This window comes from Schistocerca gregaria, chromosome 6 (genome assembly GCF_023897955.1).
Source record: "Schistocerca gregaria isolate iqSchGreg1 chromosome 6, iqSchGreg1.2, whole genome shotgun sequence".
NCBI classification, from domain to species: domain Eukaryota; kingdom Metazoa; phylum Arthropoda; class Insecta; order Orthoptera; family Acrididae; genus Schistocerca; species Schistocerca gregaria.
In genome coordinates, this window is record NC_064925.1 from 544,663,601 (window position 1) to 544,678,774 (window position 15,174).

Consider the following 15,174-nt stretch of genomic DNA (forward strand, 5'->3'; position numbering starts at 1 on the left):
CCCAACCCGTTGCCAAAAGTCTCCAACCCAACCCGTTGCCAAAAGTCTCCAACCCAACCCGTTGCCAAAAGTCTCCAACCCAACCCGTTGCCAAAAGTCTCCAACCCAACCCGTTGCCAAAAGTCTCCAACCCAACCCGTTGCCAAAAGTCTCCAACCCAACCCGTTGCCAAAAGTCTCCAACCCAACCCGTTGCCAAAAGTCTCCAACCCAACCCGTTGCCAAAAGTCTCCAACCCAACCCGTTGCCAAAAGTCTCCAACCCAACCCGTTGCCAAAAGTCTCCAACCCAACCCGTTGCCAAAAGTCTCCAACCCAACCCGTTGCCAAAAGTCTCCAACCCAACCCGTTGCCAAAAGTCTCCAACCCAACCCGTTGCCAAAAGTCTCCAACCCAACCCGTTGCCAAAAGTCTCCAACCCAACCCGTTGCCAAAAGTCTCCAACCCAACCCGTTGCCAAAAGTCTCCAACCCAACCCGTTGCCAAAAGTCTCCAACCCAACCCGTTGCCAAAAGTCTCCAACCCAACCCGTTGCCAAAAGTCTCCAACCCAACCCGTTGCCAAAAGTCTCCAACCCAACCCGTTGCCAAAAGTCTCCAACCCAACCCGTTGCCAAAAGTCTCCAACCCAACCCGTTGCCAAAAGTCTCCAACCCAACCCGTTGCCAAAAGTCTCCAACCCAACCCGTTGCCAAAAGTCTCCAACCCAACCCGTTGCCAAAAGTCTCCAACCCAACCCGTTGCCAAAAGTCTCCAACCCAACCCGTTGCCAAAAGTCTCCAACCCAACCCGTTGCCAAAAGTCTCCAACCCAACCCGTTGCCAAAAGTCTCCAACCCAACCCGTTGCCAAAAGTCTCCAACCCAACCCGTTGCCAAAAGTCTCCAACCCAACCCGTTGCCAAAAGTCTCCAACCCAACCCGTTGCCAAAAGTCTCCAACCCAACCCGTTGCCAAAAGTCTCCAACCCAACCCGTTGCCAAAAGTCTCCAACCCAACCCGTTGCCAAAAGTCTCCAACCCAACCCGTTGCCAAAAGTCTCCAACCCAACCCGTTGCCAAAAGTCTCCAACCCAACCCGTTGCCAAAAGTCTCCAACCCAACCCGTTGCCAAAAGTCTCCAACCCAACCCGTTGCCAAAAGTCTCCAACCCAACCCGTTGCCAAAAGTCTCCAACCCAACCCGTTGCCAAAAGTCTCCAACCCAACCCGTTGCCAAAAGTCTCCAACCCAACCCGTTGCCAAAAGTCTCCAACCCAACCCGTTGCCAAAAGTCTCCAACCCAACCCGTTGCCAAAAGTCTCCAACCCAACCCGTTGCCAAAAGTCTCCAACCCAACCCGTTGCCAAAAGTCTCCAACCCAACCCGTTGCCAAAAGTCTCCAACCCAACCCGTTGCCAAAAGTCTCCAACCCAACCCGTTGCCAAAAGTCTCCAACCCAACCCGTTGCCAAAAGTCTCCAACCCAACCCGTTGCCAAAAGTCTCCAACCCAACCCGTTGCCAAAAGTCTCCAACCCAACCCGTTGCCAAAAGTCTCCAACCCAACCCGTTGCCAAAAGTCTCCAACCCAACCCGTTGCCAAAAGTCTCCAACCCAACCCGTTGCCAAAAGTCTCCAACCCAACCCGTTGCCAAAAGTCTCCAACCCAACCCGTTGCCAAAAGTCTCCAACCCAACCCGTTGCCAAAAGTCTCCAACCCAACCCGTTGCCAAAAGTCTCCAACCCAACCCGTTGCCAAAAGTCTCCAACCCAACCCGTTGCCAAAAGTCTCCAACCCAACCCGTTGCCAAAAGTCTCCAACCCAACCCGTTGCCAAAAGTCTCCAACCCAACCCGTTGCCAAAAGTCTCCAACCCAACCCGTTGCCAAAAGTCTCCAACCCAACCCGTTGCCAAAAGTCTCCAACCCAACCCGTTGCCAAAAGTCTCCAACCCAACCCGTTGCCAAAAGTCTCCAACCCGTTGCCAAAAGTCTCCAACCCAACCCGTTGCCAAAAGTCTCCAACCCAACCCGTTGCCAAAAGTCTCCAACCCAACCCGTTGCCAAAAGTCTCCAACCCAACCCGTTGCCAAAAGTCTCCAACCCGTTGCCAAAAGTCTCCAACCCGTTGCCAAAAGTCTCCAACCCGTTGCCAAAAGTCTCCAACCCGTTGCCAAAAGTCTCCAACCCGTTGCCAAAAGTCTCCAACCCGTTGCCAAAAGTCTCCAACCCGTTGCCAAAAGTCTCCAACCCGTTGCCAAAAGTCTCCAACCCGTTGCCAAAAGTCTCCAACCCGTTGCCAAAAGTCTCCAACCCGTTGCCAAAAGTCTCCAACCCGTTGCCAAAAGTCTCCAACCCGTTGCCAAAAGTCTCCAACCCGTTGCCAAAAGTCTCCAACCCGTTTCCAAAAGTCTCCAACCCGTTGCCAAAAGTCTCCAACCCGTTTCCAAAAGTCTCCAACCCGTTGCCAAAAGTCTCCAACCCGTTGCCAAAAGTCTCCAACCCGTTGCCAAAAGTCTCCAACCCGTTGCCAAAAGTCTCCAACCCGTTGCCAAAAGTCTCCAACCCGTTGCCAAAAGTCTCCAACCCGTTGCCAAAAGTCTCCAACCCGTTGCCAAAAGTCTCCAACCCGTTGCCAAAAGTCTCCAACCCGTTGCCAAAAGTCTCCAACCCGTTGCCAAAAGTCTCCAACCCGTTGCCAAAAGTCTCCAACCCGTTGCCAAAAGTCTCCAACCCGTTGCCAAAAGTCTCCAACCCGTTGCCAAAAGTCTCCAACCCGTTGCCAAAAGTCTCCAACCCGTTGCCAAAAGTCTCCAACCCGTTGCCAAAAGTCTCCAACCCGTTGCCAAAAGTCTCCAACCCGTTTCCAAAAGTCTCCAACCCGTTTCCAAAAGTCTCCAACCCGTTTCCAAAAGTCTCCAACCCGTTTCCAAAAGTCTCCAACCCGTTTCCAAAAGTCTCCAACCCGTTTCCAAAAGTCTCCAACCCGTTTCCAAAAGTCTCCAACCCGTTTCCAAAAGTCTCCAACCCGTTTCCAAAAGTCTCCAACCCGTTTCCAAAAGTCTCCAACCCGTTTCCAAAAGTCTCCAACCCGTTTCCAAAAGTCTCCAACCCGTTTCCAAAAGTCTCCAACCCGTTTCCAAAAGTCTCCAACCCGTTTCCAAAAGTCTCCAACCCGTTTCCAAAAGTCTCCAACCCGTTTCCAAAAGTCTCCAACCCGTTTCCAAAAGTCTCCAACCCGTTTCCAAAAGTCTCCAACCCGTTTCCAAAAGTCTCCAACCCGTTTCCAAAAGTCTCCAACCCGTTTCCAAAAGTCTCCAACCCGTTTCCAAAAGTCTCCAACCCGTTTCCAAAAGTCTCCAACCCGTTTCCAAAAGTCTCCAACCCGTTTCCAAAAGTCTCCAACCCGTTTCCAAAAGTCTCCAACCCGTTTCCAAAAGTCTCCAACCCGTTTCCAAAAGTCTCCAACCCGTTTCCAAAAGTCTCCAACCCGTTTCCAAAAGTCTCCAACCCGTTTCCAAAAGTCTCCAACCCGTTTCCAAAAGTCTCCAACCCGTTTCCAAAAGTCTCCAACCTGTTTCCAAAGTCTTCTTCTTGGATGCTGCAATTATCTGTTTGGCTTGTTTCTTTCTTCAACATAACTTTCTCTGTCTACCTGAGTTCTAGTATGTAGGCATTTTTGATACGCCTTCTTTTTCCTTTTGTAGACTGCTTTGACTGTGTCATTCCACCAAGCTGTCTGCTTCATCCTACTTTTACACACTACTGTTCCAAGACATTCTTTAGCCACTTCTAGTACTGTGTCCCTGTACCTTGTCCATTCCTTTTCCAATGACTGTAATTGACTACATTCAACTAACTGGTACCTTTCCGAGATCACTGTTATGTACTTGTGCCTGATTTCCTTATCCTAAAGTTTCCCCACTCTTATCCTCCTACATATGGTCCTGACCACCTGCACTTTGGGCCTCACAATCCCAATTTCACTGCAGATTAAACAATGATCAGTGTCATCAAAGAATCCCCTGAATACACGTGTGTCCCTCACAGCCTTCCTGAATTCCTGATCTGTTATTATACAGTCAATGACAGATCTGGTTCCCCTGCCTTCCCAAGTATACCAGTGAATGTTCTAATGTTTAAAAAAGGAGTTTGTGATTACTAAGCCCATACTGGCACTGAAATTCAAGAGTTTTTTCCGTTCCTGTTGGCCTCGATATCCTCTCCAAATTTACCCATAACCTTTTCATACCCTTCTGTTCGATTTGTAATCCTGGCGTTAAAATCACCCATGAGCAGAACACTGTCCTTGTCCTTTACTCTAACAACTACATCACTGTGTGCCTCATAAACACTATCCATCTTATCTTGATCTGCCCCTTCACACTGCGAATATACTGACAATCCTAATATTCTTGCTAGACACTGTCAAATCTATCTACATCAGTCGTTCGTTTACATACCTTATTGCAACCACGCTGGGTTCCATTTCTTTCCTGATATAAAGCCCTACACCCTATTGTGCTATTCCTGCTTTGACTCCTGACAGGTACACCTTTAATTCTCCCACTTCCTCTTCTTTCTCACCCCTTACCCAAATGTCACTAACAGCTAAAACGTCCAGCCCCATCTTACTTGCAGCCCCTGTCAGCTCTACTTTCTTCCCAGAGTAGACTTCAATTATATTAATAGCTCCCCATCTCATTACCATTTGTTTGTCAAGCCGTATCTTAGGAGTCCCTGGTTTGTCAGTTAGAGGTCGGACTCCGTCACCTCCAAAGGTGCGAGGCATTTTGTCAGCAGGGAAGCAGGTTGCTAGCCTTATTTGCCCCGAGTCCCAGTGGGTTGTACCCCTAACGGTTGAGGGACTAACCGGTGGATTTGGTAGTCTTTGCCGTATGAGCACAAAGGTGACCACGACTCAGAATATGCCCGAGATGCCCAGCCTTATTCCAAAGTAACTGGTATCCCGACTGTCGGGACCACTTACTTGGCCACTCATACGTTGCCCGAGGTGCATGAACTAGGACATGACTACAGGAACCCACGCCGTGAACCACAATAAAATCATAATTTTTTCCAAGACTAACTTGAATGAAAGCGGATTATTATTATTATTGTAATAAACTCACAATAACAACAACAATCCGCTTTCATTCAAGATAGTCTTGGAAAAAATTATCGAACAACGGAAAGAAGAAATAAAAGGAATTCGTTTAGGAAGAAATTGTGTAAACAAGACGACCTTAAAATGCGTGGAATTCGCAGATGACATGGCAATACCTAACAACAGACTAGAAGCTCCAGAAGCACTGGAATACTTACATAAAGTCGCTGCCAAAACATGCCTACAGATATCATACGAGGAAACCAAGTACATGGAAAGAAAGAAAGAAAGAAAGAAAGAAAGAACAACCAAGACGTCTACACAAAATTCAGAAAGATTAACAGAGCGAAAAATTCAAATATTTTGGCGAATATATACAAAAAGAGGATCAAACAAGGCATCCGATATACACTCCTGGAAATTGAAATAAGAACACCGTGAATTCATTGTCCCAGGAAGGGGAAACTTTATTGACACATTCCTGGGGTCAGATACATCACATGATCACACTGACAGAACCACAGGCACATAGACACAAGCAACAGAGCATGAACAATGTCGGCACTAGTACAGTGTATATCCACCTTTCGCAGCAATGCAGGCTGCTATTCTCCCATGGAGACAATCGTAGAGATGCTGGATGTAGTCCTGTGGAACGGCTTGCCATGCCATTTCTACCTGGCGCCTCAGTTGGACCAGCGTTCGTGCTGGACGTGCAGACTGCGTGAAATGACGCTTCATCCAGTCTCAAACATGCTCAATGGGGGACAGATCCGGAGATCTTGCTGGCCAGGGTAGTTGACTTATACCTTCTAGAGCACGTTGGGTGGCACGGGATACATGCGGACGTGCATTGTCCTGTTGGAACAGCAATTTCCCTTGCCGGTCTAGGAATGGTAGAACGATGGGTTCGATGACGGTTTGGATGTACCGTGCACTATTCAGTGTCCCCTCGACGATCACCAGAGGTGTACGGCCAGTGTAGGAGATCGCTCCCCACACCATGAGGCCGGGTGCTGGCCCTGTGTGCCTCGGTCGTATGCAGTCCTGATGGTGGCGCTCACCTACACGGCGCCAAACACGCATACGACCATCATTGGCACCAAGGCAGAAGCGACTCTCATCGCTGAAGACGACACGTCTCCATCCGTCCCTCCATTCACGCCTGTCGCGACACCACTGGAGGCGGCCTGCACAACGTTGGGGCGTGAGCGGAAGACAGCCTATCGGTGTGCGGGACCGCAGCCCAGCTTCATGGAGACGGTTTCGAATGGTCCTCGCCGATACCCCAGGAACAACAGTGTCCCTAATTTGCTGGGAAGTGGCGGTGCGGGCCCCTACGGCACTGCGTAGCATCCTACGGTCTTGGCGTGCATCCGTGCGTCGCTGCGGTCCGGTCCCAGGTCGACGGGCACGTGCACCTTCCGGCGACCACTGGCGACTACATCGATGTACTGTGGAGACCTCACGCCCCACGTGTTGAGCAATTCGGCGGTACGTCCACCCGGCCTCCCGCATGCCCACTACACGCCCTCGCTCAAAGTCCGTCAACTGCACATACGGTTCACGTCCACACTGTCGCGGCATGCTATCAGTGTTAAAGACTGCGATGGAGCTCCGTATGCCACGGCAAACTGGCTGACACTGACGGCGGCGGTGCACAAATGCTGCGCAGCTAGCGTCATTCGACGGCCAACACCGCGGTTCCTGGTGTTTCCGCTGTGCCACGCGTGTGATAATTGCTTGTACAGCCCTCTCGCAGTGGCCGGAGCAAGCATGGTGGGTCTGACACACCGGTGTTCTTTTTTCCATTTCCAGGAGTGTAGAAAGAACAGAAAAGCTTGCTACAAACTGACATGGACGCAATACAATAAAAGAAATATTTCAAGAGAAGCCAAACGCTGGAACTACAAAACATGTGTACTACCTGAAGCCCTCTAAGTATCATAAACGACCACAATCTGAGGATCAGTCATCAGAGAGACAGGAAAAATTGAACGTAAAATCCTAAGGAAAATTCCATGAGCAGTACAAAGAGATGGTAATGGACGAAGAGAGCAACCAAACTATCATACAAACGCGCAAAAAGACTCACAGACATTGTTAGAAAACGCCGACTAACATTCTTCAGACACACGCATACAATGAACAACGGAATCACAAAGAGGATTTTGATGTAGTAAACAGTTCAATAAAAAAAATTGTTTCCGATAACTGAAATAAGATCTAAAACAAGCAGGAACTAATATTGAAATGATAAATGAGAGGGACAGATTCAGAAACAAAATTATGAACACGAGAACAGTGAAAATATGGACAGACCAAAGGAAACAGGAACACAACCAAAAGCCGGCCGGAGTGACCGAGCGGTTCTAGGCGCTACAGTCTGGAACCGCGCGACCGCTATAGTCGCAGGTTCGAATCCTGCCTCGGGCATGGAGGTCTGTGATGTCCTTAGGTTAGTTAGGTTTAAGTTCTAGAGGACTGATGACCTCAGGAGTCCCATAGTGCTCAGAACCATCTGAACCATTTGAACCATTTGAACAGAACCAAAAGATGAAGAGGTTTTGGGAAGAGAAAAAGAAGGAAACATGGCAACAATGAATAATCATGTAACAATCGCATTAACCACTGCCCTGGAGGCAAAAACGTGTAATAATAATAAATATCTGACTACGACAAGTATTATTTGCCGTCACTAGTAATGACAGGATGGCGTAAAGGCTACAGCCATCGCATGATTTTATTATCCGTAACAGCATAGGCCCGGAATGATACGATAAAGTAACGAAAATCCAACTCAGGTTTCATGGATCAGGATGCATCCCTGAGTTCTCATTACCAAAATATTATGTCTCAACTTCTACCCACTTTAGTAAAATCACAGCTAAATGGAAATTAGCTACACCTCCAGAGAAAAGTAGAAGTTTGCCATGGAAATGACATTAAACCATGTTCTGTTTCTGCCGAAGTCTGCTGACACTGCATGCTGCGGAGTGTATACGCACCTACAGTGATGTAAGAGCTACGCATGCAAATCATCTTTGCCGAAAATTGACAGCGATGTCCATTCAGAGAACACAAATGCTTGTCGTCAACAGAATATCTCGGGAGTATTATATGTACGCTGACGCCAGTGTTAAGTATCATCAGCGTATTAAATTACAGTCTACATATTTGCAGATGTACCTATCTGAATTCAACAAATATTTCAATTTTCCAGCTATTGACTAGGAGACTCAAACTACAGAGGATGGTAGGGACAGGAATTTAGATGATGTTCGAAACGACTCGACCAAAGTTATCTTTTATATTTAGCCGCAGAACCGACACTTAAGGTAGTTGGAATACACGTTTGAACACTCCTTTAAACATATAACATCGCTCAGGTGCCTTGCCTTTCGCCGTCGGCTAAGGAACTAAAACAAAGGAGAGACTAATCGAGTTCCTGTGCCAACCTGTTTACGTCAGGGCAGCAATTGCAATCTACGTCCTCAATTATTTGTTTGATGTATACCTATCTCTGTCTTCCTCTACAGTTTTTACCTTCTACAGCTCTCTCTAGTACCTTAGAAGTTAATCCCTGATGTCTTAATAGATGTCCTATCATCCTGTCTCTCCTCCTTGTCTGTGTTTACTACCTACTCCCTTCTTCGCCGATTCTACTGAGAATTTTATCATTTCTTACTTTATCAGTCCACCTAATTTTCAACGTTCTTCTGTAATAATCTTATGACGGTAATGTTGGTAATTTAAAGTTCATGTGTCGATGTGTAGGAGGGAGAGGCCATGTTCTCACTTGACTCTCCAAAAACAGGAAGGGTTAGCAAGTTCCCTTTTGGAAGCAAGCTTTCTACAACAGTCAGAAATGAGTATACCAAATTTCCTGTCCGTACCTCACTTTATATAAAAATTATTGAGAAACAAAATGGGCTCTTTGCTAAAATTGTAGCCTAGGATCCGAGTGGAGCTTATACAAAAATATCTAGAATCTATTGCAGCAGGTCACCAGATAGTGTCTTGTGGAAATGTCCTGTACGAAGTTAGTTATAAAAATTCACAGACCAGACAGAAAAAAATGTAGGATGTGTCAGACTATTTGTGCATTGAAGAAATAAAAAATACAGATTCTGTTCTACTAAATCACTCGGGCAGTCATTTCTGAACTTGCTCTGACCAGATTCTCAGTACAACCCTAGCCTATTAACGGTATTGTTGTTGTTGTTGTTGTTGTTGTTGTTGTCTCCAGGGGTTTGAGTTCTCCACGTTACTGTCTCCAGTGCAAGTCTTTTCATCTCCAAATAAATACTGCAACCCACGTCCATCTGAAACCGACACCCTGTACTGTTTTTTACCACCAACACTTTTCTCCAGTACTAAATTGATGATTCCTTGATGTCCCAGAATTTTCCTGTCAACCGACCCTCATTTTAGTCTAGTTTTACACAAATTCCCCCCCCCCCCCTCTCTCTCTCTCTCTCTCTCTCTCTCTCTCTCTCTCTCTCTCTCTCTCTCTCTCTCTCTGTGTGTGTGTGTGTGTGTGTGTGTGTGTGTGTGTGTGTTTGTGTGTGTGTGTGTGTGTGTGTGTTTGTGTGTTTGTGTGTTTGTGTGTTTGTGTGTTTGTGTGTTTGTGTGTTTGTGTGTTCAGTACCACCTCATTACTTACGCGATGTACCAATTAGTCTTCAGCGTTCTTCAATAACTGCACATTTCAAAAGCTCCTATTCTCTTCTTGTCTGAACTGCTTATCGTCCACGTTTCACCTCCGCGTGAGGATACACTCCTTATAAACACCTCCAGAAAAGACTTCATACCACTTAAATTTATATTCGATGTTAACGGATATCTCTTCTTCAGCACTGCCAGTCAACACTTCATATCATCTCTACCTTGACAATCATCAATTCTTTTACTGCTCAAATAGCAACACTAATCAACTACTTTTAGTCTCTCATTTACTAGTGTAATTCCCTCGGCATCGACTGAATTAATTCTGCTACGTTCCCATATCCTTGTTTTTTTTGTTGAAGCTTATATCCCCCATTCACGACATTTTCCATTTCGTTCAACTGCTCTTTGAAGTCCTCCGTCATCTAACAGATTTACAGTGTCATCTAACAGATTTACAGTGTCATCAGCAAACCTCAATGTTTTTATTTCTTCTCCCTGAAGCATCTTTGAAGACGGGAGTGTCCATAGCACGGCATTCAGAAGAAAGGGCAACAGTTGGTCACCGGAAATACTGAAATAAACATTCTGATTCATTTTCACAGTAACCTGTGGGCCCAACACATGCTACGAAAAAATAAAGTCAGCGAGCCACTTCTCGAATAAACTAAACCCTCCGCACACCGCGGATTAGATATCACATTGTGAAGTCGCTACATTCGATCCCTCGCGAAATTTAAAAAGTGTGAAAAGCGTGAGTCGTCAGATCACACTACATACCTCAAATTAGCTCCTACCTACATTCTTGATGCTTGGCCGTCGAAAGCGTGCAGGTGCATGATATGGTGTGATTCTTGGCCAGATGTCCACAGCACTTCATTCGCTTCCTATAGTTCGCTCAGAAACTAATGAAATAGACCTGCATTCACTGATGGTAGCTACAGATGGTGGACAAAAATATGGAAACACGAAACACATTACCATGCCTAAAACGGTGCTAGCCGTTGTGGCCGAGTGGTTCTAGGTGCTTCAGACTGGAACCGCGCTGCTGCTAAGGGTCGCAGATTCTAATCCTGCCTCGGGCATAGATGTGTGTGATGTCCTTAAGTTATTTAGGTTTAAGTAGTTGTAAGTCTAGGGGACTGATGACCTCAGACAAGTTCCATAGAGCTCAGAGCCATTTGAACCTAAAATGGTGTAGGAAAAGTGTCGGCATTCAAAACAGCTTTCAGTCGTCTCATAACGAACAAAACCTGTATGGTTCTCAAAGGAAACTTATACCATTCCTCCTGGAAAAGAGCGACAAGTTCCTATCGATGTTAGAGGTGGATAGCGATAATGTGGCCTCCTTTCCGAAGTGGACGATGAAGGCTCAGTAATATTGAGATCTGGTGACTACTGGCCAGGTGCGACGCGACAATTCATCCCTTTGTTCATAACATCAGTCCAGGTCGATAGGAGATGTCTGAAGAGGGGCCCTGTCGTCTCTGAACGCAGCATCACAATTGGGAAACAGTTGGAAGCAGTGCGAAACAGGACTCTCCTATCAAACAACATTATTTCATTGCTCCATAGTCGAGGTTTCATAAATTCGACAACACATTTTCCTGTTACGAGCATTCGCATTACAAATGAGTGGTTTTAGAAATCCTGCTCATGCTGCTGTTCCCTGTTTGTGGAACTTCCTTCGTGTTGTTTTGTTGGGACACTGTACGCGAGTGAGACAGTCTAGTACTGCACTCCCTTTGAAATTTGCCGTCTGTTTCGTCACAATCGTCTTCAATGATCGTCCGTCACGCTCAGAAACACACACTTTTGTCGGTGGTGTTTTCCGCTTTCTCTGCATGCAGTATAAATCGTCGATACGGTGCGTCTTTAAACATCACTGACTGTCTCGCTTATGGAAGCACCCACCATTCCAGCACCAGCACCAGCAGTTTGCCCACGTTTGAATGCACTGAGCTCCGACATAATGCACTCGCCTCCGCACAGAACACTACTCTGGCCGCGATTGACACTTACGATGTACATACGGCACTTCACAGGCGTCATTCGTGGTTAAATAAAACAGCGCAACCTGCACTCCTGGCTACCATCTGCATTTTTGTTCAAACATGCATTTGTCATGGTGTTTCTATATTTGAGTCTACATCTACATGGATCCTCTGCAAATCACATATAAGTGCCTGGCAGAGGGTTCATCGAACCATCTTCACAATTCCCTATTATTCCAATCTCGTATAAGTCGCGGAAACAACGAACATCTGTATCTTCCCGTAAGAGCTCTGATTTCCCTTATTTTTTCGAGGTGATAGTTTCTCCCTATGTAGATCGGTGTCAATAAAATATTTTCCCATTCGCACGAGAAAGTTAATGATTGAAATTTCGTGAGAAGATTTCGTCGCAACGAAAAACTCCTTTCCTTTAATGATGTCCAGCCATAATCCTCTATCATTTCAGCGACACACTCTCCCATATTTCGCGATAATATAAAACGTGCTGCCTTTCTTTGAACTTTTTCGATGTACTCTGTCAGTCCTATGTGGTAAGGATACCACACCGTGCAGCAGTATTCTAAAAGAGGACGGACAAGCGTAGTGTAGGCAGTCTCCTTAGTAGGTCTGTTACATTTTCCAAGTGTCCTGCCAATAAAACGCACTCTTTGGTTACCCTTCCCCACAACATTTTCTGTGTGTTCTTCCAATTTAAGTTGTTCGTCATTGTAATATCTAGGTATTTACCTGAATTTATGGCTTTTATATTAGACTGATTTATCGTGTAACTCAAGTTTTAGTTCCTTTTAGCACTCATGTGGATGACCTTACACTTTTCGTTATTTAGGGTGAGGTAATTCGTAATGTTCGAACACAATGTATGTTCCAAAATGCTGCTGAATATCGACCTTAATGTTATGGGCCTGTAATTTAGGGGATTACTCCTCCTACCTTTCTTGAATATTGTTGTTACCTGTGCAACTTTGCAGCCTTTGGGTACGGATCTTTCGACGAGCGAACGGTTGTATATGATTGTTAAGTAAGGAACTAATGCGTCAGTTTCAAATGGCATTGTTCTGTAGCACCACATTTCGAAAGCTTCTATTCCCTTCTTGTCCAAACTATTTATCGTCCATGTTTCACTTCCATACATGGCTATACTCCATATAAATACTTTCAAAAACGACTTCCTGACACTTAAATCTATACTCAACGTTAACAAATTTCTCTTCTTCAGAAACGCTTTGCTTGCCATTGCCATTGATATCCTCTCTACTTGGACCATCAGTTATTTTGTTCCCCCAATAGCAAAACAGCTTCACTACTTTAAGTGTATCATTTCCTAATCTAATTCCCTCAGCATCACCCGATTTAATTCTACTACATTCCATTATCCTCGTTTTGCTTTTGTTAGTGTTTATCTTATTCCTTCCTTTCAAGACACTGTCCATTCCGTTCAACTGCTCTTCCAAGTCCTTTGCTCTCTCAGACAGAATTACAATGTCATCGGCGGACCTCAAAGTTTTTATTTCTTCTCCATGTGTTTTAATACCTACTCCGAACTTTTCTATTGTTTCCTTTACTGCTTGCTCAATATACAGGTTGAATGGCATCAGGGAGAGGCTACAGCACTGTCTCACTCCCTTCCCAACCACTGCTTCCCTTTCGTGTCTCTCGACTCTTATGACTGCCCTCTGCTATCCGTAAATATTGTAAATAGCCTTCCGCTGCCTGTATTTTACCCCTGCCACCTTCAGAATTTGAAAGAGTATTCCAGTAAACATTGTCAAAAGCTTTCTCATACTTCATATACGCCCAGAATCTCTTTGGATTCTCTGCCAGGTTTCGAGGCAAAATTTCGTTGTGGAATCTATTATAAGCATCTCACATTGAAGTTAGCGCTAAATTTCGAGCTTCCGTAAAACAATCACCAATATCGGGGAATTTGCGTCTGTTTGAATTTGGCATGTTTGTTTCGTTGTTTCCGCAACAGTGTTCTGACCCGTTCCGTGTACCAAGGAGGGTCAGCTCCGTCCTTTGTTAATTTATTTGGTATAAATCTCTCAACTGTTGCCGATACTATTTCTTTGAACTCAACCACAACTGGTCTATACTTATGTTATTAATTTGGAACGAGTGGAGTGTCTCATTTTTTTCTGCTTTTTGAATAGGTATATTTTTCTTTTATTTTTGGAGGATTTGGGGGTTACATTTTTCAATCTCGCGACGACAACCCTGTGTTCACTAATCTGTGTGTCTGTTTTGATGCTCGTTATTAACTAAGGATTATTTGTTGTTAAGAGGTCAAGTGTGCTTCCACAGCCGTTTACTATTCGCGTGGGCTTACGAACGCCTGCTTCCCTGTCTGGATAAATCGCGCCATTGAAAAGGCGCGGTACTTGCCCCCTACCACTGCCGGCTGGTTAAGTCCAAACAGGATATCTCGTGCCATTTGGTCACGTCTCCGTGTCGACCCATGTTACTACGCTGATTCCGTACAGCCGACTCCAACATGTACATCATTATGTATTTGAAGGTGGAGAAGGAGAAAGGAAAGGAAAGGAAAGGAACTAGGTCAGCTGCATCGGGAGATTATGCGGAATCAGCGGTGGGGAGTTCATAAATGTGTGTGAAATCTTATGGAAGTTAAGAGGGGTAGAACGTCAAACGGGCCGACTTGGAGCAGGAGAGGCACCACAGGACATTTTAATTTTCACTGTCTACACTTTTACAAATAAATTCATAAATCTTTGTCAGCATGACCAGGAAGGATTCAGAATTCACACTTATCAGTGGAAGTTCGAAAACAAAGAAGTAATTTTTTTACATGTGAAATTTCATCGTTTTTTTCACTTACTAATGGCAGCATTTGTTGCTATACGTACACTTTTCTTCATAAGTAAGAGAGAGGCTTCGATGATTTTTGCACAGCATACAAACCATACTTAAAGGTGTATGAAACTCTAGAATTTTCCAAATATATTAAAAACTGTGGTAAAAATTGAGGTAATTAACTATAAAATTTGTGTTTAGAAAAAACCATGAAGTTTAAAATATAATAGCTCCTTCGTTTTTTCATAAATTAAATAAATTCCTGAGTTTCATACACCTGTAAGTATGATATGTATGCTGTGCAAAATTCATCGATTAATCTCTCTAACTTATGAAGAAAAGTGTACCTATTGCAACAAATGGAGCCATTGGTAAGTGAAAAAAGCTGAAATTTCACACTTAAATAAAATTACTTCGTTATGTTTTCGAACTTCCACTGCAATGAATGTGAATCCTGAATCCTTCCTGGTGATGCTGACAAGGTTTTAGGAATTTATTTGTAAAAGTATAGACACTGGAAAATAAAATATCCTGTGGTGCCTCTTCTGCTCCAAGTCGGCCCGTTTGACGTCCTACCCCTTTTAACTTCTAAGGTGATCAG

General features: G+C 45.1%; 2 protein-coding genes across 3 annotated transcripts in view; one reads left to right on the forward strand and one right to left on the reverse strand.

Annotated features, from left to right (window-relative positions):
- LOC126278462 (CD151 antigen-like) overlaps window positions 1–15,174 on the reverse strand; it is a 1,693,623-nt gene that overhangs the window by 1,561,432 nt on the left and 117,017 nt on the right. The window lies entirely within an intron of this gene.
- The window catches only part of LOC126278933 (decreased expression in renal and prostate cancer protein-like), a 111,936-nt gene that overhangs the window by 68,514 nt on the left and 28,248 nt on the right, over window positions 1–15,174 (forward strand). The window contains exon 3 of the mRNA XM_049979211.1: window positions 2,069–3,537. Coding sequence (XP_049835168.1) covers window positions 2,069–3,537 — 1,469 coding nt within the window. The remainder of the gene's footprint in view (window positions 1–2,068; window positions 3,538–15,174) is intronic.